The sequence below is a fragment of the Antechinus flavipes genome, chromosome 3 (genome assembly GCF_016432865.1).
Source record: "Antechinus flavipes isolate AdamAnt ecotype Samford, QLD, Australia chromosome 3, AdamAnt_v2, whole genome shotgun sequence".
Classification (NCBI taxonomy): domain Eukaryota; kingdom Metazoa; phylum Chordata; class Mammalia; order Dasyuromorphia; family Dasyuridae; genus Antechinus; species Antechinus flavipes.
Genome location: NC_067400.1, coordinates 558,808,207 through 558,823,875, shown reverse-complemented (window position 1 = coordinate 558,823,875; position 15,669 = coordinate 558,808,207). Strand labels below are relative to the sequence as shown.

Sequence of the window (15,669 nt, the reverse complement as noted above, 5' to 3'; positions counted from 1 at the left end):
CTCTCAACACAAATACTCTCTTTATGTCTTGAAAGTGTCAACCTGGTTTATTGTCATAACTTCTCATAACATATAACTTATAAGTTAACTAATCTTTCATTTACTCCATGTTTGCTGCTTGTTCCTCCTCAAAGCAAAACATTATACATCCTCCTAGAAATAATGCCCTTGTGGATCAAAGTATAAATTCAAATCTATGGCCTCTATATCCAAGGCACTCTGAGTAAGGGCAACTTCTTATGTTGCATGGATGCTGTACATAGAGAAAGTAGGAGAAGGCCAGTGGCCAGGAACAACTGAAATGTAGACAGCTTTTAAATATTTGCTTCTGCCATTAGTGGATTATAGGGAAATTGATTCTTAATCCTAGGCTGGTTTCTCTATGCTAACCTGCATCTTATAGGATGCTCCTCATGAACCTTCTCTCAATACATCATTAAGAAAGGAAATCTGCTAACAACTATGATGCAGTGCTTTCCAAAAGCACAGAGAAGGTATTTCTAAATTAACAACTATTGTAAATAATCTGCAGCCTTATTTCTCTCTATTAGTAGAGATAGTCAAGACCTGTTGATGAAACTTTGTGGTACAAAAACCTTTCGATAACCTTGAGGCAGGCAATAATACTTACTGTGGGTACTTATTTCATACTTCACTACTGTGACAGGGCTGCCCAAGGGGAAATTCATTCCTTCTTGTTTGAGGATTTTAAGCAAAGGCTGGATGATCACTCGTCAGATATAATGAAAAGGGGATCTTTTTTCATGTATGTCTTAGACAAGATAGCCTCCCTCCTAAGAACTTTTCCAATTCTAAAATCCTGTTCGTATTTGATTTTTATTGGATTCAGAACTTCCCCCACTTCTGTAGATCATATATATCGCTGGTCAGGCAGTAAAACCCACCATATTCTTGGCCTGATGGATACACAGCCATAAGTGTGTAATCTACTCTGTGGCCATAGAAAAAGTCCATATTAAAATTAATATTTAGAGAAGCTCATCAATAACAAGGATTATTGTCTGGTATGATATGTAATAAGTTTGGGGAAACTAATTGCACATGTGAGTATTGGGAGACAATAAGCCCTTTGGGAGCTTCTCACACCCATGTCTTCCCTCCAACTCCTAACATTCTCTTAATTGCCATACAATTAAGAACATATATCCAAAGGACTATACAAAGGATTCATAGTTATTCATGGCTTGCTATTAATAGTTTTGTTTTTCTTTCACCAAGTGCACTGCCCAATGGATGAACTCTTGACAGACTCTACTGGGGTGATTCTTAGTCAGAGCTACCCAGGAAGCTACCCCCAGTTCCAGACCTGTTCCTGGGTGGTGAGAGTAGAGCCTGGCTACAATGTCTCCCTCACAGTGGAGTACTTCCTCAGCGAAAAACAGTACGATGAGTTTGAGATCTTTGATGGTAAGTTACTATAAGTGTTAGGGAAAGATGAGAGGATAGGCATTCAGAGCTTGGAGGGAAGGACCATTTTGTTCTAGCTCCATAGGGGCAGCAGGTAATATCATCTCATCCTTTCAAGATGTTTCCATATATTTGACAATTGAAAAGTGGTTAGAACATTTCCAGGGATAGTTAGGAAAGGGGAGTTCTCAATCTCTCTGATTGCCCTGTAAAGCAAGATTTTCCCTGAGGTGTTTTTCCCATTAAAGCCATGTATTTTATTCAAGTGAATCAGTCCCTCATTTACACATGTCCTAAAAGATATTTTGTAATGAGAAGAATTTTCCAATTATGTTCCTCTTTATAATTCTTCAGTGGATCTTTGATCTCACAAATACAGGAACTCCTTACTTGAGGCAGATCATAATCTATTTATAAAGCTTGCTATCCTGAGCTATGCTTGTCCATTTTTCTTCCATTCATTTTCCAGAGAACTTCTATTCAATGTTTTAGAGCCCTTATTTTTAATCTTTTGTATGGACGCAGTACATTGCAAGATTTGGGCTTTCCTTCTATTTCTAGATCTCATTGTATCACTGACTGGCATTCTTTTCAACCATATATTACCTTGGTGATGTCTCTTTTGCAACCTAATGCTCATATATCATGTTATAGAATGGGATGACATTTATGTGAATTCATCATGTATCTTTTTATTGCCCTTTTATAGTGTCAGTGACAGATTGACTTTTGCACTAAGAACCAGCTTGTTCAATATGGAAAGGTTCATCACCAGTAGGATGGCCACTAGTTGACAATTTCTTTGACTATGGCAATCCGTGAAACAATTCATTATTTTTATTAATAACTGTAATACTTCCTATTTCTACAGTATAAAAAGTACCTTCCAGCTTTCTCTCATTGTTAGGAGGCTAAAAGTTGAGGAAGAGATACATGAATGTTACAAAGATGACTAGCAATACTGAGCAATGTTATAACCCAGGAGTTAAATGATGATTATAATGATCAACATTTATATAATAATTTATATAATAAGTTTTAAAAGTTTTTTACTTTTCTAAACTCTTCTCGTTGTTGATTTTTGGTGATGCTTACAATTGGCTTGAAAGGAAATTAATTTTAGAGATGAAATCCAGAATTGAACAGAATAGAGCAAAGCCATCAACAAGTTGATGTAAAACAAAAACCAAGGACCCCTAACTCAAAGGTCTCTCTTCATTATAGACTGCCTTTGGTTTAGGGTTCTGATCCCCCTTTATTAAAGGAGGACCTTAAAGGGAATAGGACACTCAGAAAGGCTACAGTGGCTAGTAAAGCTCATTGAATTGGCTAAGAAGTTGTCAGCTTCTTTTGAATAGTTCACTCTCTTAGTCAAGATGTCTCCCTTATGCCTCTTTCAGCCTTACTATGCACATGTCTCCTTGTTACTCTCAGGTCCCTCAGGTCAGAGTCCATTGTTGATAGCCTTGAGTGGGAATTACTCAGCACCCCTAACTGTCACCAGCTCAGGAAACAATGTGTACCTGCGTTGGTCTTCTGACCATGCTTACAATCGGAAGGGCTTTAAGATTCGCTATGCTGGTAAGTATAGGAGTAAACGTACAGGTTAAGAAATAACCCTTTGATTTTCCTTTTGAACTCTCCTTCCACTAGAATGTCTAGAATGATGAAAGAGTCCCTCTGAGATAAATGAATCATCCTCACCCTCACCTTTTTCCTTGTGAAATATGACATCAGCATGATACCCCCTCCTTATACCTCTCATCCCATATATCTCATTTCCTGTCATTATTTTTTTTGCAGTCTCATATCCATTGAACTTTGCTTAGAAAACTACATTGATATTTTTAAAAAATTATCTGGTAATACCTAATGATACTTTTGCTCACAAAGTATTTGATTTTTAATATAGTCCCTAAAGACAAACATCACAAATGAAATCACTGTTAGTTTTATTTCAGGCCTAAAAAACTAGATATGGGAGAGATACTTTAGAACTGGAAGGTGAGGGAAGGGGACTCTTCAGCTCTCTTCAATGTTAATTTCTTTAAAGCCAGTCTGCCTTTCCAAAGCCCTTGAAGATAAGTGTAAGAAAAGAGTAGCCTGGGTAAAGACCAGGTGAGTCTTTGAAGAAATGGCTCTCAAGCATGCCTGAGAAGGGAAAAATAACCAATATATTGATTACATTACCTTATATACATTACCTCATGGGTATTATTATTATTATTAGTTATTATTAGCACCAATTTGTTGGTGTAGAAACACAAAAATGTTAAGCATTTGTCTATACAGTGACTAACTTTTAAGAAAGTTGAATTCAAGCCCAAGTTCTCCTGACTCCATGTCTATTAGGCTTTCTGCTACATTTTGTTGATTCATTTTTTTCTATCCTCATCCCCTCCCCCCCCCCAAAAAAAAAAAACAAAATTAGGCACTTTATCTTTCTCCAAACTTGAGAGATCTTTTATCCAAAAGAGAGAGCTTGGCAGCTTTGTATCAGTGAATTCTTGATCCAAGGGCAAAAAATCATAGGCTTTTATTGATTTTTCCAAAGAATAACTTTAAATTATTTTAATTTTGAACTCTTAGCACCTACGTCAAGTAGACAGCTTCTGTGTATCAGTGAACTCATTTAGCAGGAATTACGCTAATTAGTATTTAATAAAAGCTACACAAGTAATTAATGGGCATATTCATATATGTGTTACTATTAATAGTTGTGTTTTTAAGTATGTATCTTGACTGTATTTGGTATAGTGTTGAGAGGATTCTTGTCAGGTACTAATTGGAGTAATCAAACATCTGAGGTCTCTTCCAGTTCTTAAATTTTACAATTCTTATTCATAAGAAAGATAGGAAATAGAGCTACCATCAGGCATGGTCAGAACATTGGGGAGAACAGAGGGTGTATCACTAAGACTCATTCAATCTTAGAGGTGCAAGAGACTTCAGGGATAATTAAACATAATCTCTACCTGAATCATGAATTCTCTGTAAAACTAAGTTACCCAGTCTCTGCTCCTAAACCTTCTGCAATTTGGGGAACTAAATAGCTACAAAGACAGCCCATTCCAATTTTGAACAGCTCTGATTTTTTCCCCTTCATTAGGCATAGTTTTTACCTTTCTGTAGCTTCCCTCTGGCAACAAGCAGTACAAGTGTCATTCCTCTTCCACATGACAGCCCATCAACTACAATCTTTACATCTCACCTAATCCATCCAGATTCAGGCTCTGTCAAGGTGACCTAGACAAGGACAAGAGAGGAAGGAAGGAGGAAATGAAAGATACTGTGTGATGTTTTGCCTTTTGGTCATCTTCCCCTAACAAGGATCCATAAGCTCTTCATGAATATATCTGAGGAAAATCTTGAAGGAAAAGCAACAAAAGCTATTGGCTCAAGTGTGACTATTAGTATACTATGGATTTCACACATTCTAGTTCTCCTTGCCTCTTTCCTTAGGCCCATTACAAATAAGAATCCAAAGTTCACCAAAAATATCAACTTTGCAACTAACCTATTTAAATTGCTGTTTGCCCTGGGCTATTTGGGAACTGAATTAATTTGTGTTACTGAGTGTAACTGTGGCTATGTCAGCATAACTAGCTTCATTGTTTGGATTAAATTGACCCATTAGTTCATTTAAGGTAACTGACCGATTCTTTAATTGTACCTGGTGATGAGCAGCAGCCCTTCTACTGGGATGCCAAGAGACTGAAGCTTTATCTATGTCTCAAAGATAGTTCTGCTTTCTTTCTCTTTTTGTCTCTTCCTTCAGCTCCCTATTGCAGTATTCCAAGCCCTCCACTCCATGGCTCTATTCTTGGCCAGCCTAACACCCATCCTGGGGGGTCAATCCACTTTGGTTGCAATGCTGGCTACCGCCTGGTTGGACACAGCAAGGCAATATGCTCCTGGCATCCCCAGGGCTATTTCATGTGGAATGAGGCCATTCCTCTCTGCCAAGGTGAGAACAAAGGACTCGGGATGACAGAATATCCTATTGCATGTTTGTTTTTTGTAACTCTTTTCAATATTTGTTGAGTACCAGAATATCCTTAACCTTGTGCTAAACACTGTGGAAGATATGGAAAATAAGACATAGTTGGTACCTCCAAGTAATTTACAATCTAGTTGAGAAGAAAAAATTAATAACATACGATAGAGAAGACATATCACTCCTAAACTATACAGAGCTCCAAAAAAAGAATACTCTTTGTAATGTTCTCTTTATTTGGTTTTCTTGGAGTCTTTGGGAGCAGGCTGTTTCAGTTCAGTAATCACCACAAGAATAAGCAGGTGTCAAAGTCCAAATCCTTTATTGTCTCTTTCAAAGTCTTGTTTCCTTTCCTGGGGTCCGGATTAGCTTTCAGGAGTCTTGATTTCAGTGGAGAAACTAAGGAGGAGAGCCTACCACCAGGAGCCTGACCGAAGGTGAAACTGAATCTTTCTGTCCTTCACTCCAAAAGTTTAAGATTCTTTTGTCTTCCCTGCCTCTCAATCAACCTAGCTGAGGCTCCTAGCTTATATGCTCTACACTAAGTATAAACCAATCACTAGGAGACCATTATTTGTTGTAAGATTAAATCAACCATACTGAATTTAGAGAACTATTAAACACCATGCTAAACTAGATAACCACGGTCTAATCAGTTCCACTTAGTACCTTGTAAGAATCCTTTGTTTCAAGTTCAGAGTTTTGGCTCATAACAACCCTTACATTCACCTGAGCCCCTTTATACATTAACTAAAAATGAGTTTATTTATTAGATGTTGATTAGAAGTGTTATCACAATTCTTGTCAGATTTATTTGTTTCCCTTACTATACTCTGCTCTCCCCTAATCCAGTCTGCCAAAAGTATTATTTTCTGCAGCACCAGCTTTTGCTATGATGCTAGACAATAGTATAAAAAAGTATCAGCACAGACTCTTTTGAATCATATTTTTTCCTACCCTTCTAATCTTTCATGTTATTGTCTTTTCAAAACCTTGAAGTCTTCCATTTTGTAAAATGATATTTTTATTATTTTTTCCAATTACAGATATCTATTACAGATAGTTTTCAGCATTCTTTTTTAAATAAGATTTTGAGTTCCAAAATTTTCTCCCTCACTCCTTTCATCCCCTTCCTTCTCCTCAAGACTAAGCAATCTGATAGAGGTTATACATGTACAATCATGTTAAACACATTTCTACATTAGTCATGTTATGAAAGAAGAAACAGAACAAAAGGAGAAAACCATGAAAAAAGTGAAAATAGTATGTTTCAATCTGCATGCAGCGTCTTCCATTTTAAAAATCTCATTTCTAGAATTTTCTGCTATACTGGTTTCTTCATATTAAATGGATTAGAAATTTCCCAGGACTTGGCAAAAATATGCCTGGTTGTGATTCCTGGGTAATATGTGGTTTCTTTAAGTGATGACAGAGAGAGATCACTTAGATATCTCATTTGATATCTAGATCTATAGTTTCTCAACCAGTCCATCCAAAGATTTAGATGTTGTAACAAGGACATCCTTTTTGGCTCATAGTTATCAGTTGGTCAATAATTGTTTTATTTAATAAGTGCCTATTATGTATCAAACATCATACTTATTATTTATTGATGATACAAGCTTAAATAAGGAAATAATCCCTAGACAACAAGTACATATAAAATATCTGCAACGTAAATATCAAGTTAAACCTAATATCAGCTTAAAACTATACTATGACTTTCGGATACATATACATAGCATATATGCATATATGTATACATAGTATACATACACAAAGTAATTAAATGTCATATAGATAGGAAGAGAGGACTTTAGGAATTGTGGAACCAGAAAGGCCTGATACTCTTCTCTATATTTCAGGTATGGAATATACTTTGACCACAGTTTGGATAACAGATTGGAGATGTTGTAGAAGTATAAGTAACAAGATTTGAGAATATGTTGGGAATATTAAAAATAATAAAGTTTCAAAGACAATGCCAAGAATACAGGGTCCTAGGTTTTCCTGTGTCTATCATTTGTAGCCAGAGACTTTAAGTGGAAGTAGTAAGTGGTATAAGCCCTTGTAGAAGAGGGAGGCTGACATATCTATGCATGTATGTGTCTGCATGTAGATATTGTAATGCTGGAGAAACTGAGGCAGGAGAGAGATTAGAGAGTTTTTAATATTTTATTAATGGGAGAGTAAAATTGACTGGACAGGACTCTCATCTCAAATTATCCAGTCAGACAAAGATAAAGATATACTGGGACCAAGGAATCTATTGGTCCCAGGGCTGGAGGAGACTGTCATCCCAAAGAATCCAGCGTCCAGCATACAGCCATCAGCTGCCAGCCTCCAGCCATGAATGGAGGAATCCCAACTTCTTAAATACCTTTTCTCTGAACAAAGGAAGGGGTGAGAAGCGCGGGAAAACTGTCAGGATGGAAGAGGCCATAAACCCCAAAAAACCCAGAGACAGGATGTCTGAATACACAGAGATAAAGATGTCAGTGAAATATCTTGGAATATTTTAGAGGGATATTGTAAATTCTTGAGGACAGAAAAGAGTCAGGAGGTCTACTCTTTGTTTATCTTGCTTGGGCTAACAATTTATAACCTTAGAGTAATTGGTTCTCAGTAATGGAAAAGGGGGGTGGGTTTAACAACTTAGGGTATTGACACAGAACAGTTAAAGAAACTGAGACAAGGGAAATGTGCAGGGAAACTGAGAAACTGAGTCAGGACAGTTAAAGAGAACTGTGGCATAACAATATGTTTCTCTATGTGTTGATATGTACATAACAGAGTAAAATATACTTGAGTACAGCAAATTGCCATAGTTGATAACTGACCATTTGGGGAGCAATCCCCATTTCTATCATTCCTCTTTTCCACCATGAATGACTTGGAAAATCGTAGTAGATCATAGACGAGACACACACTATGATACTTATACTTCCCCCTGGGTGTTAGATAACATTTCTCCAGATTCTCAATTCCTACCTACAAGTTCATGGTTTGTAGTGTCTTTACTTGGAGGTTTGTATCAGCTCAAACTATAGGTTTCCTTATCATGGAAACCAGCCAATATTCTTTTGTACCCCTTGTACCCAATTTTAAGAAGATTGCTGAAGGGCTATCAAAGGTTGTAAGTTTCTTTTTCCTTAAAACTGTTAACAGGGATATTTCTCAGATTCAAACTTAGGGATATTTTTATAGTTGACAACACATTTTAAGATAATTGTATGATAGAATTTAGAACTGAATACAAACCTTAGGAACTATAGGTTGGAAAATAATTTCAGTTCAACCCTCTAATTTTACAAATGAGGAAAAAGAGAATCCCAAGAAGTCAAATAATTATTCCAGAACCTACAGGTCATTAAGAGCTGAGAATTTAATGGAAAAAAAATTTAGTGTCTCTGGGAAGCTTATTGTTTACTGCAGAGGTTGGGGAGCATATATAACATGGACTGTAAATACAAAGCATTGTAGGGTCATAGCAGTAGCAACTGGTGAAATCACCAAAAAAAATGCATATTATAGGTCTCACCTAAATTGGAACATTAAAGAAATTCTAAAGTTTGAGGTGAAGATGAGAAAACTGTAATCAAAAGGGAGAGAGTCAGGAAGTAACTGATAAGGAAAATAAAGGAGAAAAAAGACTGAAAGTATCAAAGATTTAAGGAAGAAGAAAACTAATAGACTTTGAATACAGATAAAAATCAACAGGAAAAAACAGTAAAAGTAAAAGAAATATGGCCTCTAGATCTAATAAGTAAATTTAAATATCTATGACTAAATACTGCAAAATGAGGAGAAATGATCCAACAATTGATAAAACAGAGAACTTTTTAGAATTTAAGTAACACATGGAATCACAATATATTTGTCCTATAATTTAAAAGAAAAATGGGCCTCCTGAGGGTGAAGCAAAGATGGGGAAGTAAAGCCAAGGAAGTTGCTTGATCTCTCCCAGTTTCAAAAATTACATGAAGCCAAGTCTCTGAACAGAGTCTGATGGAATGAAACCACTCTCCAGTTCAAGATAGATTGAAAAAACTTCAAGAAAGGTCAGTGTCACTGGAGTGAAAACAGTGTTTGGTCTAGCTCAGATAGAATATGGGAAAACAAGCAACTAAGACCCACAGTCCTGGCTAAGTAAAGGAGCAAATCAGTAGGGAGGCTTCTAATCACAGCTCAGAAGACAAGTTCTAAGAAACCTGGTTGTTTCTCAAAAAGAACAGACAAATATACCCCCTAGAAACACCAAAGCCAAGCTCAGAGCTGCATAAGAAGCTTGGGACATCACCACCTTTATCCCAGAAGCAGAGCTCAACCTTAAAAGTAAAAAAACAAAACACCTAAAGAAAAGGAAAGAAAATGATCAAGTAACAGAAAAGAATCTTGACTATAGAAAGATATTATGGTGGCAGGACAGACCTAAACATAAACTCAGACAAGGACAGAAAGCCCACAGAGGAAATCTCAAAGAATTATTTAAACTGGTCTCAAAACCAAAGAGCCTTCTTGGAAGTATTCATAAAAGACTTTAAAAGGCAAATGAGAAAAGTAGAAGAAAAATGAGAAAGGAAATGAGAGATGTGCATGAGAGGGTCAACAACTTAGAAAAGGAAAGAAAAAAATGTCTGAAGAAAACATCTTTTGCAGTAGAATTAACCAAACGGAAAAATATATGCAAAACCTAACTGAAGAAAATTACACACTGAAAACTAGAACAGGGCAAATGGAAACTAAAGACTTTGTGAGACAGCAACAATCAATCTAACAAACTAAAAAGAATGAAAAAATGGTAGAAACTGTAAAAATATCTCATTGAAAAAACAGCTAAGCTGGAAAATAGATTCCAAAGAGACAATTTAAAAAATATTGGCCTGTCTGAAGGCCATGACACAAAAAGAACCTGTATAGCATTCTACAAGAGGTCATTAAGTAAAACTGCCCCAAAATAGTAGAAACAGAAGAGGAAATAATACTCATTGAAAGAATCTGTTAATCATGTCTGGAAAGAGATTCCACAAGAAAACCACCAATGAACATTATTGCAAAACTTCAAAACTACAATCTCAAGGAAAAAGTACTACAAACTGCCAAATCAAAAAAATCAAATCTCAAGGAATAACAGTCAGAATTACCCAGGATCTGGCAGCTATTACAATAAACTATTGGAGGGCTTGGATTGTCATATTCCAAAGACAAAGGAATTGGGGTAACAACCAAAAATTAACTACCCAGAGAGACTCAGCATCATTGTTCAGGGGTAGCAATGGAGTTTCAGTGAAGAGACTTGCAATTATTTCCATTGAAAAAAACAGAACTAAACCGAAAACTTAATCTACAGGATTTAACACAGGACTCAGGAGAACCACAGAAAGATACACAGAGGGAAAATGTGTCTTATTTAATGGTTGAACTAGTTACATCCCTAAATAGGAAAACAATGTCTATAAGTCTTGAGAACTGTATCTGTCACTGGAGAAGACAGAGGGAGGCCTCACATGGACAGAAGGTGTGGTTGTGAATAGACTCTGATGTGAGGATATCAAAGAAAAACATATTAAGGGGTGGGAAAATGTCTGTACTGAAAGAAAAGAAAAGAGAAGGTATAAGAACAAAATTAGTTCACACAAACAGATGCAAAACACCTATTACAATCCAGGGAAAGAAAGAAGGAGGAGGAACACTATCTGAAGCTTGATCTCATAAGTTTTGGCTTTAAGAGAGAATAACTTAATCATTCAGTTGGGACTAGAAATTTATCTAATGCTAGAAAGAAATGAGGAAAAAAAGGAAAGAAAAGTGAGGGACAGGATATAAGAAAGAACAGAAACACTAAGAGAAAAGGTAGAAGAAGGGGAAGAGGGTTGATAGAAGATAAGAACATGGATGGAGTGAGTTTAAAAAATTACTAAAAGAAAGGGGAGGGATGATAGGAGATAAGGTAGTGAGTGAGGTGCATAAAAACATATACCTAAGAATAGGGTGGAAAGAAAACTAAAGTGTAAACAAGGGAGAAAATAGGATGGAGGGAAATACAGAGCTGGTAATTATAACTGTGAATGTGAATGGGACGAACTCTCTTATAAAATGGAAGTGAATAGCAGAGTGGATTAAAAAAAGCAGATTCCTACAATATGTTGTTTACAAGAAACATATTTGATACAGAGAGCTACATACGGAGAAAAGGTAAGAGGCTAGAACAGAATTTATTATGCTTCAGTTGAAGTAAAAAATGCAGAGATAGCAATTCTGAACTCAGATAAAGCAAAAGTAAAAATAAATCTTATTAAAAGACATAAGGAAGGAAAGTACATCTTGATAAAGAGTATCATAAATAATAAAGTAGTAATAATATTAAATGTATATGCACTAAGTGGTAGAAAAGGCAAATGCCTACAGAAGGTTTTAAGCCAGTTACAGGAAGAAAAAGATAGAAAAACTATTCTAGTAGAGGACCACAACCTTCCTCTCTCAAAATCAGACAAATCTAATCATAAAATAACAAGAAAGAAACTAGGGTGTTTGATAGGATCTTAGAAAACCTAGACAAGATAGCCCTCTGGAGAAAATTGAATAGGGACAGAAAGGAATATATCTTTTTCTCAATAGTACATGGCACCTACACAAAAATTGACCATATATGAGGACATAAAAACTTCATAATCAAATGCCTAGAGGCAAAAATAGTACATGCTTCCTTTTTAGGCCACAATACAATAAAAACTATATTCAATAAAGAACCAATGAAAGACAGACTAAAAAAAAAACAATAAGAAATTAAATAATCTAATTCTAAATAATGAATGGATCAACCCAATCATTATTGGGTCAAACAACGAATCAAAAAAACAATCCATAATTTCATTCAAGAGAATGACAACAATGAGACAACATACTAAAACCTATGGGACACGGCCGAAGTGCTTCTTAGGGGAAATTTTGTATGTCTAAATAGCTTCATGATTAAAATAGAGAAAGAAGAGATCAGTGAATTAGGCATGCAACTAAAAAAAAAAAAAAACTAGAAAAAAACAAATTGAAAACTCCCAACTAAATACAAAATTTGAGTTTTTGAAATTAAAGGAGAGATTAATAAAATGGAAACTAAGAAAACTATTGAATTAATAAATAAAACTAAAAGTTGGTTTATGAAAAAGCCAACAAAATAGATAAATCTTTCGTTAATTTGATCAGAAAAAGGAAAGAAAGCAAGCTAATTTAAAAATTAAAAGGATGAACTTACCATGAATGAAAAAGAAATTAAAGCAATAATTAAGAATTATTTGGCACAACTATATGGCAGCAAGTCTGACAATCTAATAGATGAATATTTACAAAAAAATATGAATTGCTAGGTTAGCAGAAAAGGAACTAAATTATTTAGTCACATTTTACAAAAATAAACTGAACAAATCATTAATGAACTCCTTAAGAAAAAATCTCCAGAACCAGATGGATTCACAAGTGAAGTCAACCAAACATTTAAAGAACAATTAATTCCAATATTATATAAATTATTTAGAAAAATAGGTAAAGAAGGAGTACTGCCAAATTCCTTCTATGACAAAAATATAATACTGATACCTAAACCAGGAAGAGCCAAAACAGAGAAAGAAAATTATAGACCAATCTCCCTAATGAATATTGATGCAAAAATTTTAAATAATAGCAAAAAGTTTACAGCAACTTATCAGCAGAATAATAAACTATGACCTACTGGAATTTATCCCAGGAATGTAGGACTGGTTTAATATCAGGAAAATTATTATCAGATTTGGCCTTATTAATAAAAAAACTAACAGAAATCTTATGGTGATCTCAATAGAAGCAGAAAAAGCTTTTGACAAAATACAACACCCATTCCTTTTTTTTTTTTAATTTAAATTTTATTTTATTTAATAATAACTTTGTATTGACAGAATCCATGCCAGGGTAATTTTTTACAACATTATCCCTTGCACTCGCTTATGTTTCGTTTTTTCCCCTCCCTCCCTCCACCCCCCCAAGATGGCAAACAGTCCTATATATGTTAAATATGTTGCAGTATATCCTAGATACAATACATATTTGCAGAACCGAACAGTTCTCCTGTTGCACAGGGAGAATTGGATTCAGAAGGTAAAAATAACTCAGGAAGAAAATCAAAACTGCAAATAGTTCACATTCGTTTCCCAGTGTTCCTTCTCTGGGTGTAGCTGTCTCTGTCCATCATTTATCCATTGAAACTCAGTTAGGTCTCTTTGTCATAGAAATCCACTTCCATCAGAATACATCCTCATACAATATCGTTGTCGAAGTGTATAATGATCTCCTAGTTCTGCTCATCTCACTTAGCATCAGTCCATGTAGGTCTCTCCAAGCCTTTCTGTATTCATCCTGCTGGTCATTCCTTACAGAGCAATAATATTCCATAACATTCATATACCACAATTTACCAAGCCATTCTCCAATTGATGGGCATCCATTCATTTTCCAGTTTCTAGCCACTACAAACAGGGCTGCTACAAACATTTTGGCACATACAGGTCCCTTTCCCTTCTTTAGTATTTCTTTGGGATATAAGCCCAATAGAAACACTGCTGGATCTAAGGGTATGCACAGTTTGATAACTTTTTGGGCATAATTCCAGATTGCTCTCCAGAATGGTTGGATTTGTTCACAATTCCACCAACAATGCATCAATGTCCCCGTTTTCCCGCATCCCCTCCAACATTCATCATTATTTTTTCCTGTCATCTTAGCCAATCTGACAGGTACAACACCCATTCCTATTAAAAACACAAGAGAGCATAGGGATAAAGAAAGCTTTCTTTAAAATAAAAAGCAGTATCTAAAACCTATAGCAAGTACTATTTGTAATGGAGAGAAGATGGACACATTCCTAATAAGATCAGAGATGAAAGAAGGATGCCATTCTCACCGCTATTATTCAACATTGTACTAAAAATGCTGGCATTACCAATAAAAATAGAAAAAAAGAAATGAAAGGAATTAGAATAGACAATGAGGAAATAAAACTATCCCTCTTTTCATATGATATGATGACATAGTGAGTGAATCCTAGAAGATTGTCCAAAAATCTACTGGAAATATTTCACAGCCTTAGCAAAATTGCAGGATATAAAATAATCCCACATAAATCATAAGCATTTCTATATATTACTGACAAAACCCATCAGCAAGAGGTGGAGAGATTCCATTTAAAATGATTATAGACAAAATAAAATACTTGGGAGTTTACCTATCAACAACACAAACTCAAGAACCATGTGGATATAATTACAAAACATTTCTCACACAAATAAAGTTGGATCAAAACAATTAGAAAAATACCAATTGTTCATGGCTAGGCTTAACTAATATTATAAAAATTACATTTCTGCCTAAATTGGCCCATCTGTTAAGTGTCATACCAATCAAACTGCCAAACCATTATTTTATAGAACTAGAATAAATAATAACAAAATCCATCTGGAAGAACAAAAGCTCAAGAATTATCAAGGGAATTAATTTAAAAAAAAACACAAATATGGTGGCTTAGCAGTACCAAACCTAAAACTATATTATGAAGCTCAGTCATCAAAATCATTTGGTACTGGCTAAGAAATATAGTGGTGAATCAGTGGAATAGATTAAATACAGATGATACAATAATCAAAGCCTATAGCAATCCAATACTTGATAAATACCCAAATTCCAATTTTTGCAATAAGAACTCACTATTTGATAATAATTGCTGGGAAAACTGTGAAAAAATTCATCAGAAACTTGCTATAGACCTACATCTCACACCTCATACCAAATATGATCAAAATGAATACATGATTTAGGCATAAAGGTTGATATGATAAAAAAAATTAGGAAACAAGTATAATTTACTTATTAGATCTTTGGAGAATGAAGGAATTTATGAACAAAGGAGAACTAGAGAACATTATAAAAGGTAAAATGAACAATTTTGATTACACTAAATTAAAAAAGTTTTGCCCAAACAAAACCAACAAAAATAAGATTAAAAGGGAAGTACAAATCTGGGGGAAAATCTTTATAGCTAGTATTTCTGATAAAGCTCTCATTTCTTAAATATATAAAGAACTGTGTCAATTTATAAGAATACAAGTCATTCCCCAGTTCATAAATGGTCTAAGGATATGAACAGACAATTTTCAAATGATGAAATATGAAATATGATAATATGAAAACATGCTCTAAATCACTGTTGGTTAGAGAAATGC

The 15,669-nt window shown here is 35.0% G+C and overlaps 1 protein-coding gene across 1 annotated transcript in view; it reads left to right on the top strand.

The window, feature by feature from the left end:
- Positions 1-15,669, top strand: part of CSMD2 (CUB and Sushi multiple domains 2) — a 1,001,023-nt gene that overhangs the window by 911,172 nt on the left and 74,182 nt on the right. Inside the window, exons 47-49 of the mRNA XM_051987630.1 lie at positions 1,240-1,428; positions 2,863-3,009; positions 5,207-5,395. Coding sequence (XP_051843590.1) covers positions 1,240-1,428; positions 2,863-3,009; positions 5,207-5,395 — 525 coding nt within the window. The remainder of the gene's footprint in view (positions 1-1,239; positions 1,429-2,862; positions 3,010-5,206; positions 5,396-15,669) is intronic.